The sequence below is a fragment of the Microtus ochrogaster genome, chromosome 4, assembly GCF_000317375.1.
Source record: "Microtus ochrogaster isolate Prairie Vole_2 chromosome 4, MicOch1.0, whole genome shotgun sequence".
Classification (NCBI taxonomy): Eukaryota; Metazoa; Chordata; class Mammalia; order Rodentia; family Cricetidae; genus Microtus; species Microtus ochrogaster.
In genome coordinates, this window is record NC_022011.1 from 67778223 (window position 1) to 67791442 (window position 13220).

At 40.0% G+C, this 13220-nt stretch overlaps 1 protein-coding gene across 1 annotated transcript in view; it reads left to right on the plus strand.

Moving 5' to 3' along the window:
* Window positions 1–840: 840 nt before the first annotated feature.
* Window positions 841–13220, plus strand: part of Kcnj3 (potassium voltage-gated channel subfamily J member 3) — a 135046-nt gene continuing 122666 nt past the window's right edge. The window contains exons 1-3 of the mRNA XM_026778598.1: window positions 841–2507; window positions 3264–4020; window positions 12898–13114. Of these exons, the coding sequence (XP_026634399.1) occupies window positions 3319–4020; window positions 12898–13114 (919 nt within the window). The 5' untranslated portion in view covers window positions 841–2507; window positions 3264–3318. The remainder of the gene's footprint in view (window positions 2508–3263; window positions 4021–12897; window positions 13115–13220) is intronic.

Consider the following 13220-nt stretch of genomic DNA (forward strand, 5'->3'; position numbering starts at 1 on the left):
AGAGCCCCACTGTGTAGTCATGGATGGACTGGAGGTCACCTCAAACTCCTCTGTTCCCTGAGTGATGGGATTCAAGGCATACTCCACCATGCTTGGCTGAATTGAGGTCCTCAAGAAAGGTTAATAGTGTTAGAGTAAAGAACATGGAGGAACCATTTCAAACACAGTGAATAAAAATCCAAATGACAGACAGAGTATAAATTTTAAAGTAACAAGCACAAGAAGTATTCTCTTTTATTTTTAAATATTCTTTGCTACCAGTTTGTTATCAGTAAGTGATGGTCAGAATCTGAGTTAGAGTTTAGAGAATTCATAGGGAGTTTGCAATTATTTAGACTGGCCTATATAATAATCCAAGAAATATTGTTTGCCAAGTATGAGGCATGTACTGTTTTAGGTATGAGGGACACGGCAAGGAACAAGAAAAGGAAACGAGAGTATTGACAGGGCCCTGGCCTTTGTAGATCCTGTTTTATGTGATTGGCCATAGAGCGAGGGGAACTCTGAACAAAGGAAAACAGCACTGGGAAAACGATCTCATGATGAAAAAACCAGGCTGATGAGACAAGGTGGCCTGAGACGGAAAGGAAGTCTGCCCTATAGAGTTCACACTTCATCAGAGAACTTGGAGATTTCTGGAGCGAGCAACACCTAGGAGAGGACAGGATCACTACAGAGAAAGGAAGGAGATATTGGACCGGCCCAGGGGTCAGCTGTTGTCTGGACGTGTTTCAGTAATTGAGGGCAGCAGCCTGCCAAGAGCATAGTGGACGGTGGAGGGGAGGCTGTCAGAGACCAGATGAGGATATATGTTCTATTTCAGCAAGGCAACAACTTGAGAAACTCATTCATAATCTCCTCTTGGCTTTGTTAAATCTTGATAGCCCAGTATAGCCTTTAGAGGAGAAATAATAAAATTACAGTCACTTTTTTCCCCTTTGGTTTTTATATCATGACTGGGGAAAGGGAAAACTCTCAGTTTTTTTTCCAAAGGAGATAATTGGGGTTCTTGCTCAAGGTCGCACAGTCTGTAAATGGCACAGCTAGGATTCAAATCAGGCCTTAGGAGTCCAGGACCAGAGCTCCATAGGTAGTGTCATTGTCCTTATGTAATCTCCAGAGAATAAGTTTGCTGACCTCTTAGGTAGTGTCACTGTCCTTATGTAACCTCCAGAGAATAAATAGGTAACATCTTATAAGAAGCCCGACAGGAGCAGCTATACCTGGGCTGAATGTTTTACAGTGCTCATTCAAGGCTCCCAAGTCCTCCTTCTTCACCGGTATGAGGGTTTCTGGTAGAGCACAGGAGCCTGTGCCTTCTGTGGAGAAATGCTCTCGTGTGGCATGCCTAGCAGCGCTTTTATTTTATAGCAAGAGTTGACTTTCTACCAACTTTGTGTATCTGGACTGAATGGAATATGGTATAAGACATTTTAAAACGAACACGAAATGTGGTAAACAAGCTGGCATTTACTCATGGACACTAGCTGTATCAGCAGTTTCTGCACTTTGCCCCTCCATTAAATTAACTGCCAGGCTGGGGCCATTAAAACTCATTACTTTCTTCTCAATTATAGTCAGGCTAACTCTAGATATTCTAAGGCTCTCTCATAGAATCTTTCTCAGAAAGGACTGGGAGTTTCCTTTCAGTGTAGCCCTTCCTGGCTGTTCCTATTGTCAAGTCTCTCTGTTTTTGTAAATTTTGTCTCTGAATATGCCTATCTGAAAGCCAGATCTCTGTTGATGATGCATTCCCAAATCTTAGTATTTGCATCCGCGAGAGCCCTAGGAATAGAGACATATTGTACTCCTCACAGAAAGCAGCATTTGTTGCTTGCTTGGGGGCTTTCTGATTGATGCAAGGGGGCGAGGAAAGAGTTGGCTGTGGTTAGGGAGCAGATTTAGAGCGGTTTCTCATTGGAGGGGCTCGCATTCTGTAAGCTGCCAGACACTGCAGGCTCAACCAAGGCGCGGAGGTGCAATTCAGGCTGGTGGAGCGGCGGGGGAAGGCAAGGACAGGCGGGGCTAGCGCGGCTCTGCAGCTGATCACACGCACCAGCACACACACCTCATCCCCGCTGTCTCTGCTTGAGCCTCGCATCCTCCATCCACGGGGCAGCTAAAGCGCGAATATGGAATAGGAGAAACAGGAAATGAAGACTCAAATGTTCCTATTGCGAGACACTGGAAAAGCTGGAGCAACGCCAGTGTTTAACCTGAAAGTCTGACCTCGGTTAAGCAGTCCCTCTGGCTCCTGGAAAGAGGGCATCTCACGCGTCAAGGAACCCCAGAGTCAGGCATCCAAGTCAGTCTCTGCTTGGAGCACTAGGGTCTCCTGCCTGAGACTCTGTAGTGCCCCCAGGGGGTGCGCAGACTGAGGGACCTGCATTGGCTCTCACCGTGGAATACCAGGAAAAGTAGGCAAGGGTCAGGCAGCCCTGAGCGCAGGGTGCTTTGCCGGACTGCCTCGGTTTCTTGCGGCGGCTCTGTCTGTCCTCTGCTCCTGGGTGAGTGTCCCGGCTTCCAGCGCTCCCCGGAGCATCCGGGTGGCTTGGCAGCCCCCGAGGTTTCACACGAAGGCCCTAGTGGCACGCGCGCGTGGAAACTCGTCCGCCCGCGCACGGCAGGAGTACAGGTCTCTGGAGTCCCGGGCGGGGGATTCTGAGCCAGCAGAGCGTGGGTAGGGGGCGTTGCACCACTGCCCAGCCGACATGCCTCTGGGCGGGATTTTGGCTAAAAGATAGGAGGTGGGAGTGACAAGGAAGCCAGGAGCACTCTTGGGGGGTGATTGATCAGGGTGCAGCTGGGAGGGGGGAGGGTCTGGTCCAAGCAGGTAGTGCAGCTTAGCAGCTTGGGGAGTTGGCAGGTGGGGTGGGACTTGCTTGTCAAACTCGTTCATTTTCAGCAGCCAGTTCAGAGGTGTTGCAGATAGTCTGGTTGGGGTGCTCTGGAAAGGTAAGAGGTGACTCGGGATGCCGGTGGTGGGGGGAGCGAAGAGGAGCCTCAAAGAGCTTGGAGACAACATTTCTCTTGGGTTCTTACACCTTGCATCCCTCCTGCCTTGAGTGTGGGAGAACACTTCTGTTTTAACACTGCTCTTGGAAAGAAAGCCTCTGTCCCAGGGGAGCAGAAGCGTCTGCAGGGGCAGAGTCTGCTGCTACCTGCAGGGTGCTCCCCAACCCCCCACCCAGGCGCCTGCTTTCGTCCCCTCCCCTCCTGCTTTCGTCCCCTGCCCCCACCTCCTTATTGGTGCTGGTTTGCAGCGCTTGGCTCCTGTGCCTCCGCTTCGTGTTTGAATCTGGCTCGCCCCTCCGTATTATGTCTGCACTCCGAAGGAAATTTGGGGACGATTATCAGGTAGTGACCACTTCGTCGAGCGGCTCGGGCTTGCAACCCCAGGGGCCAGGGCAGGGCCCGCAGCAGCAGCTTGTACCCAAGAAGAAGCGGCAGCGGTTCGTGGACAAGAACGGCCGGTGCAATGTGCAGCACGGCAACCTGGGCAGCGAGACCAGTCGCTACCTCTCGGACCTCTTCACCACTCTGGTGGACCTCAAGTGGCGTTGGAACCTCTTCATCTTCATACTCACCTACACCGTGGCCTGGCTCTTCATGGCGTCCATGTGGTGGGTGATCGCTTACACCCGGGGCGACCTGAACAAAGCCCACGTCGGCAACTACACTCCCTGTGTGGCCAATGTCTACAACTTCCCCTCTGCCTTCCTCTTCTTCATCGAGACCGAGGCCACCATTGGTTATGGCTACCGCTACATCACCGACAAGTGCCCCGAGGGCATCATCCTCTTCCTCTTCCAGTCCATCCTGGGATCCATCGTGGACGCTTTCCTCATTGGCTGCATGTTCATTAAGATGTCCCAGCCCAAGAAGCGCGCTGAGACCCTCATGTTTAGCGAGCATGCGGTGATCTCCATGAGGGACGGAAAACTCACTCTCATGTTCCGGGTGGGCAACCTGCGCAATAGCCACATGGTATCCGCGCAGATCCGCTGCAAGCTGCTCAAGGTAAGTGCAACCCTCCCCTTCTCTACCAAGAATAAGCTTCTCGGAAAACCCTGGGCTCCACTCTGCTCTCTCCTAGGTTTTTCCTTCTACCAAAGGTAAACTTCTTGGGAACAAGGAGGCGGGAAAGAGACCTGGGGATTGGACAGAGGGCATAGTTGCCAGTTCTGTTTTTGCCCCTACTTTGGCGCTCTTGTTTATGTTCCTCCCCTAGATGCACTGATACACACCTTGATGGTGATGTTTAGTGCTGTGAACTCCTGGAGCTTTGAGGGAAGTAGGTGCTCTGCTTTCCTGATGCTGCTGTGTCCTGAGAGCTCCTTTGGTTTGGTGTCAACTCATTACTTCCCTAAACTTGAGGCACTTAAGCTTCTATTTTGAAGAATTGGCTGTTGAAGTTTCCTTAACTTTAGTTTTGGAGATGTTTTTGGTGTACCCCCCTCCCTCCCGCCCTGCCAATAACACCACCAGGTGCATTGCTTCCTAGGACTCAGTAAATTAACTGTGGTCATCTTTTAAGCAAACACACGGACCCAAGCAGCTGTTAGAAAAGTAGAAGATGCCATATCTGTTTCTTTACAATTGTTATTTTTACTAAATATTTTTCGTGAGAAATATTCCGTGAAAGCTAGAGAGCTTCAGTGTAGTCTCTTGTTAATTTGATTTTTAATTGCCTGTTTCTATGAAGCCTTTGTCAATTACAGATTTTACTTGAAGCTTTTCAGCATCCATTAAAGACGACTGCTTCCTAACATTGTGTTGTGAATGCTAACGCAAACAGCTTATAGAGTAGGTATTAAGGTCCTTGTCACCCTTGGAAGACACCACCACAAACAAGAAGGGCCCTAGTTATTTGTCAGGTAGAGTCTGAGGAGGAGGGATCAAAGTTTACTTCTCACAGTCTACAGGTGTCACAGTTCTTTCTTTCTTTCTTTCTTTCTTTCTTTCTTTCTTTCTTTCTTTCTTTCTTTCTTTCTTCCTGAGAGATTTTCCAGAGTGATTTTTAAATGTTCATGAATTTAAAAAGACAACCTCTAATGAATAGTTTATTATTGACAAAGGGTGAACTAAGATTATATAAAGAAGCACAGCCAGGTTCAGGACTTAGAGGTAATAAAATGACTGATAACCGAATTGAGAGAAAATTTTGTCTTTGAAAATTCAATTTGCACCATTCAACTCTATCTGATTTTATACAGCTCCAGCTTACTATGCAGTTGTTTTCTTCCAGTATAATACAAAAAAAATTGTTTGCTCTTATGTCACTTCCATTATCACTGATAAAATTTCTTCCTAATTATTCTTGACCAAGTTGCCCAATGCAGCGCTTGAATTAACGCAGCTCACTTGCCCTGTCTCTTTTCATCACATGAGTATTTCCTATGCCATGTTAGTAAATAAATGACATTTTTGCTAATAGGGTGTAAAATTTCCAGCCTGCTTCTGGTGTATATTTTCATAAGGATAACTAGGATTATGTAATTTTAATTGACAATTTTTAAATAATACACTTTAGTTGCACAGCATTGATATATTTTAAGGTAACATTGTGTTTTATTGATATCTGTTTAAATTAAGTGGTTTGGTAGAGCTAAGTAAATGGATGAGTTGCAGATGTGCTTACGGCAGTGGTGCTGGTATGTGCTCTTTACCGTGTGTGCAGTGAACTCTTCCTCTGCCTCATTCGAGAGGCCTAGTGGGCACGTTGAATGTTCTAACAGTGCTACAGCCTGTGTCAAGGAATCAGTGTGCAGATATCACTTTGAAACTTTCATTAGGAATAGTTTATCCTATGCATAAGAGTTCAAGTTATTATCATTCTCTTAAGTTTTCAAACCAAATAAAGCTGACATTTTTTACATGCAATTTATCTTAGATGTTGTAAACATTGCCAAATTTTATTTTGATAAGTTAAGAATACAATTAAAGATGACTGATACAGATGTGTACAATGAATTTGAGGTTCTTCATCTGTATAGTGGTGCGTATGCCCATAGTGATTTTTCTACAAAATGCTGTGTACCACATTTACAAGAACAGTATCTTGAATTAAGAAATAAATATTATAATGTTGGAGCAGGTGCTATATTGATACAAGGTGATAAAAACAATATCACATTGAAATATTAGAGTACTAGTGATGTACTTACTATCTTATGATCTATTAGGAAGACATTTGGAGTTCACAATTATCTAATGGAAATGATTTAACTTTTCTATTTAGTTTCAATTTTACTTTTCACTTACATAAAGAAAATTTGTGTTTAAATACCACCCCTCAATTTTCTGTCTGAAAACACTGATGTACCTCTGACTAATCATGGTCATGTCTCCTAGCTTTAAGACTAGAGAGGTCAGTATTTTCTTACAAATTAAATCAAAAGTGAAGGGTATAATTTGAAGTTATTTTAAATGTCTAAAATCTAATGAAGTATAAATACACGTCTATAAACCCATTTGAAGTAGATATTCTTATTAATTTCCCTCTTATCATGAAACTAACATTACTTAGTCTTAAATTTTATTTTAGTTGTCTTTCCATCAACCTAAGGAATAGAGATTAATTAATAGCATGGATAGATTAATTTAATATATTCTCCTTGAGCAGTTTTGATGAAAGTGCCTGGACTGGGTGGTTGAAAGCTCTGTGGCCAAGGAGTGGAGAGTAACACCTCCACTTCTCAAGCAAATGCAAAACTCACATACCTTTCCTTTCACCAGTCACTAATGATTGACTGCTCTTACTGAAGGAGGAATAAAGTGATCTTTGGTAAAATGTTCAAGAACTTATAGTTTATTATCCAAATATTGCTCTTTACACTCAAATATTTTCCACTATAAACAAAAGAGGAAACTATTATAGGCACACTTTTAGATGATGTAAGAGGGAGCTTTTTCAAGGGAACATATTCTTGTTTCTTCGTATTTCTATCATTGCCAACAGTCACTATCTTCCCCGAGAGACCCTACACAGCTTTTAACTTTCATCCATTAAAAGGTATTAGGGTGCATTGTTTTCTTCTTCTAACATCATATACATTATCTTTGTACACATTTTCTTTTCTCCGTTTATATGGCTAATCAAAATTTGATGCTGTGTGGTTTCTACAGTAGGACTGTGATCACAGTCAGATGCAACAGAAAACAATCTTCCAGTCTGCAAAACCATCAAGCTCTTACTCTCTTCTTAGTGCTGGGAACCTAACATCTCACGCATGCCAGCAAGCCTCTACCATGGAGACATAACCTTGGTCAAATCTCTTCTTCTTGTTGTTTTTATTACTACTGATTATTACTAATATATATATATATATATATATATATATATATATATTTACTGCAAGAGGTATAACCCAGTGACTACCCACACTGGGAAATTACTCTATCACTGAGTTATATCCCCAGACCTATCCAAGCATTTTATTAGTCAGTAACCACAATGATTCTTGGGTTTTCTCATAAATGTATTGATTTGCTTTTGTTTCCTCTCTTGCACTTAAATGTGATTTTGCTTTCCATTGTTTATAACCTCATGTTGTTTGCTTGCAAATAGACCTTGGTTAAACTTTTCTTTACACCCTAACTTCTTTTTTTAAAAAAAAAACATCAATCCACAAAAATGGGTATACCTGAATAAGATCAACACTTTCTGCCAACGTTTGGGAAAAGTCTAAGATGGAGGCCCTCAGAACCGCTAAGGGCTAGGCCTGATCTTATTTGTTTTAGATAGGCTCATTATAACCTTAAAAACAGTACAGTAGCTATTTATTTTAGCATTGCTTCCTTTGACCCATGTGTGACAACTCATTAATAGATACAGATCTTGTGTTCTTTCAAAAATCTCTAGTTATTATTCCCTTTTACACTAGTAATAATATTTTCTGTTTTGTTTTCATTTTAAATATGTTTTTAAATATTTATTTATTTATTATGTATACAATAGTCTGTCTATATGGATGCCTGCAGGCCAGAAGAGGGTCTCATTACAGATGGTTGTGAGCCATCATGTGGTTGCTGGGAATTGAACTCAGGACCTTTGGAAGAGCAGGCAATGCTTTTAACCACTGAGCCATCTCTCCAGCCCTTAAATATGCTTCTTAAAGAGCCCAAGGTGCCTTGAACTTTTAAAAAAGTATAAAGACAAGTGAGGGATGTAAAAACTCACAAGCAAACAGCAGTAGGTAAGAACAAATGACAAAAGGAAGCAGGAAACGGCATTTTATGGACTGAAGGGTGTTGTTAGGAAATTAATGTACAAACAGGGATACAAATCCTGCCCATAGCTATTATAAAGCCAACAAAAGGCCCCCATAGTGACACAAAGCAGAGCTTTAATTTGAAAAATACAAAAGACTCACATAATCTATTACAAGATGAATTGCATTACATCTAAATAAGGTACATTCCTTTCATTTAAATGGATATTTTATGGGTTAATTAGCTTAGCATGAAAACAATCTTTAATCTTGGCATTGACTTTAACAGGAGCTAAAATTTCAAGCTTTAATCATCCAAATACATGTACAAAGGTCTATCACAGTCCAAATGGAATGTTAGGTCTCCATGTTTCTCTAACTACCGTAAATTCTGACCTACATCTCATAATTGCTTTGAGTCACAAAGGCAGTTTAATTTCTCGTCTTAGTACATGTCTAAGACATATTTCCTACTTTTAGCTTTAGGATATTACTCTGATTAGACTCTATGTATTTTTCTTTGTGACTTCACCATACACATGGTGTATAAAAGCTGATAGATATGATATTCTACCGTTAAAGAGAAGCAAAATTCCAGACACAATAAGAGAGAAGGTGTTTTGTCCTTTCCACCTTGTTTTACTTTTCTTATCACTATTGAATATTTGTTACATAGATGTTTTAATATGAATGTTAAAAGTTATTACTACCATTAAATTTATACAAAATTCTTTCAAAACTTTATGTTCATATAAACAATTAGTAAGTCTTAGAGCCCCTCAATTTTTCCTCTAACTCAAAAAACCTTTTGTTTTCATATTAGCAACTAGCTTGACTTTGGGGTGATAGATCAACATTTAGTATCATTCTACGATTCCACAAAATCGAAATTCAGTTGTTTGTGAGCTAGTTTCAGATCAGAATTTCACCAACTTATCTTCTAAGTTGTTTAGAATTATTAATTTTTCATAGCTTTCTTTCCTCCTAGCTTTACTTATTTTTTCACTAACTCTACAACTTCCATGAATCTTCGCCATAAATTTTAAAATTTACATATTTTACTATTTCCATACAAATTCTCAGCAGCTGTTTTGCATTTGAAGGCAATGTGGATAACTCTCTAATCAGACCACTATTTCATACTTTCGTCCAGGTAATAGCCATGGTCTCTACTCCATTTGAAATAGGAATATTGTCGCATTGCAGGGTCTAAGTACATTAGTTACGAACACTCTACTGATGGAACCCTCCTTCTTGATTCACAACCCTTACAATGACATAATTAAGAAAGGTTAATACCTTTTTATCTGAAAAGATTCTGCCTATTATCAAATATCTCTGTTTTAAACAAAGTAGTTTTTAGCCACACGAGACAGGAAGCTCATAGGGTATAAATGGTACTGTTTTATCATATAGTCACAACGTAGCATACAGCATACTTTTATAAGGCTAGTTACAGAACTATCCTTTTCTCTTTATCTTTATTTTCCCTATGCATGCACATGTCACAATTCTTTAAACAAAAAGTCTCAACTTCTCCTCCCCCACTTAAGTAGCTTGCTTTTATTTTTACTTCGTTTGCTTTGTTCTGGAAAATCATGGGACTTATACCAGAATCAGGAACTCCTAATTATATATTTTTTTGAAATCTAATAAAGAATATATCTGCTTTGAGAAAGTATGTAGTAGGCGCCTACATTTTTCTGTAGATTTAAAAGTATTTGGCTGATCAGTGGTAGCAGATCTTGACTCTCACAGTTCAGACTTCAGAGAGGTCCAGTCTTCCATGCAGCCTCTTCTCTAACATCACGTCTTTCACCTTTGACTTGGACCAAAGCCCTCTATCTGCTTCTAGTTATTAATAGACTTCATAGTCTAATGCCAAGTCAAAAAGACAAAGATCAAAAAATGAATGAATTTATAGTGAAAATGTCTGATGTCCTAAAGTAGATGCTGAAGACTTGGATGATGAATTTGGAAGTATGTGAGAAGTATCTCAGGTAATTAAACGATATATTATATAGTGCCTGCTGGAAAAGTTTTAATAGTATGTGTGGGCTCTCACTGATATTACAAGAATCACCAGAAGCACCATCCAAATAAGTGAGGTTATTAGCACTTTCTCCACAGTGTCCCATGGTAGGGCGATCTGGAGAGGACACAGAGTTGTGAGAGCACTCTCAATTGATGAGAGGAGGAATAAAGAGCATTAATTTGAATATAATGAACAAATATTTCCAAAGTGAAGACATGTTGAGTCTGAATGTAGTAGGTCTATGAAGATGGATGCTAAAAAGAAATCCACACTAGTTCAGAATTAAGTATAATAAAGGGTTATTTATTTAGGCGTAGACTCACAGATCACAGTTCTCTGCTTGAATGGAGAACAGCAACGGAATCCTGCAGTTGGAAGAGAGAGGCAATGGGTGCTTTACATCGGAATTTATAGTATAAGAGGCCATGCCCAAGCGGGCAGGTAACTTAAAGGCTACTGGCTGTAGGAATTCCTACAGCAGATTTATGTATGTTTAAATCTAAATTGCTTATATCTGAATAAGCCACTTTACTGGCAAGCCTGCTGATCCCCTGATAGTGTGACTGTGCTTAGGCCTCTTTCTTTCTTCAGCTGATGGAAGGTGAGGGAATATTATGCATAAAATTTTCTCTAAAGTTAGAGGTAAGTATAACAAATATATCCAAAATTAGGCAAATTTAGTTTTGGTTTATCATATGATAACCAAAAATTATCTCCTTTGGAGAAATATTACAAAAAAATTAGAATTTAAAGACATTGTCTATGCTGTAGTACAAAAGAAAAGAACTTAGAATAGAGTAAAAAGTACCTAAATTTTAGTCATTAATTATAGATTTCAGAATATCACCTTGTGCTTGTATAACACTAGTTGCTTCTTAGATGGAAACACAATAAAGTGGACTTTGTTTGTCTTTGTTCTTGTTTTCAGTTTGTCTGTTATTTTTTTCATATATGAACCAAATATCAACATATAGCTGACAGCTGGGAAGTTGCTAATCTTACTCTTATTTTACTGAATTAACAATATGTTAAGACTATAGGTGTCTCGAAGAAGCCTCAAACAAGTATTTTTCATACTGATTTGAAAATATCATTTGCTTTCCAATATTGGTTGCTAGTGCTGAGGTTTTGGATTTTGATAAGCAGGTTTTCCCAGAGATTGAAAACAAAAGTGTGATGGGGAATTATTTCTTCCCCTCCTCCTTTCCCAGAAGTTCTCTTTCCTCCTTTTCTTTTTCTTTTGCATTCTACTTAGAGAAGAAAAGTAATCTCAGTGTTTTTCCTGAATGTTCTCCTACACAAGAAAAATTTCCAGTATTGCCAACTGTAATAGAACTTTTCAAATGAATCAGCTCAGCTTTTAAAGCCCTGTGTGGTGATCAAAATGATGATACACCATCACTGACTCAAAACTACTCATACTTTTTCAGGAAAGACAGATTATTCAGCAATTCTTCAGAATTTCTAGGCCTTATTTACCAAACATGAACTCCAAATGAAAAGAAGATCTCTGTCTTGAAATGAATGTTTTTTTGGGCAGACTCATGCTCTAGAGTCCTTTCCATTTTTTAAATTAGTTGATGAGGGGTCTTAAAATACACTGGACTGTTTCAAGTCCTATTTGATCACTGGGATAGAACCATTCCCACTGGTTGCTTTCTGTATAAGTCTAACTAAGCAGCTCTTGTTTTGCTTCTGTTGTTTATGTTATATCTAAATATTTGCTTGTAGAGCTATTGTATATAATAGATATGATAAACAAAATGAAAATGAATGGAACAAAAAGAATGAGTAAGACAACTTTTATGGTTTGCTGATATTTGCTTTTCATTCACAGTCTTAGAAAGCAAGTGGTTTGTTGAATTAAGCTTTCATATGATTATGTTGAAACAAAGAGCCAGCCCTATGAGATTTTTTTAATGAACCATTTGTCAAAGACAACTAACTTTAAATTCTATTTTGTTTAAACAAGTTCAGCAGGGCACATTTTGGCTATATTTTAAAATTCATAAAGAGAGGAGTAGAGAATTATATTACAGTTTATTACTATCAGGAGAATCAAAACCATGAACTAATAGTCCATGCCTTTTAAGACTATGGTACATTTCACAATTTAGTATGATAGTGTCTTTTCAGTTTTATGTTCATTTGTTACTTTACTAAATTTCTGAACCAAAAAAAAAAACAAACAAAAAACGTTTTTCATGTTGCTTTTCAAGAAATAGACAAAGCTCTTCTAAAGCTGTGGTCAGCATTTTTCAGCAAATTCATTTGCTTTCTGAGGGAAGGCCACTCTGGCATGGCCTTGCTTACCATGCAGAGATATCTATCAAGCAGTGTGCACGTACACACTCAGTTCTGTGGTTGGATTCACAGCCATTGTTACATCAGGCATTTCTCCAAAGCTCAGGAGTTAGGGACTGGTAATTACAACAAATTGTTTATTATAAATAATGCATGTATGTTCTGTATGAGCTATGTGGGATTTTAGCCCATTTGGTAAAATATAGCTGCATAATGATTTGTCTGGATTACATTACTGATGATTGATAGGGAAGAATGTTGGCAGAGATGTAGATGATTGTGGGGCTACCTTGAAATTTTCAGTTCCAGTGGTGATTTCTTCTCTTTTTCTGTGTGCTTGTCTAGTCTCGGCAGACACCTGAGGGTGAGTTCCTTCCCCTTGACCAACTTGAACTGGATGTAGGTTTTAGCACAGGGGCAGATCAACTTTTTCTTGTGTCCCCTCTCACAATTTGCCACGTGATCGATGCCAAAAGCCCTTTTTATGACCTATCCCAGAGAAGCATGCAAACTGAACAATTCGAGGTTGTCGTCATCCTAGAAGGCATCGTGGAAACCACTGGTGAGTAAAACATAGATGTGCCATCAAGTGTTTCATTTAGAATTCTCTATGTTGTACCTGCAATAACTGGCCTAATGTCTCTTTTCACTAGCATTAAAGTAAAGAC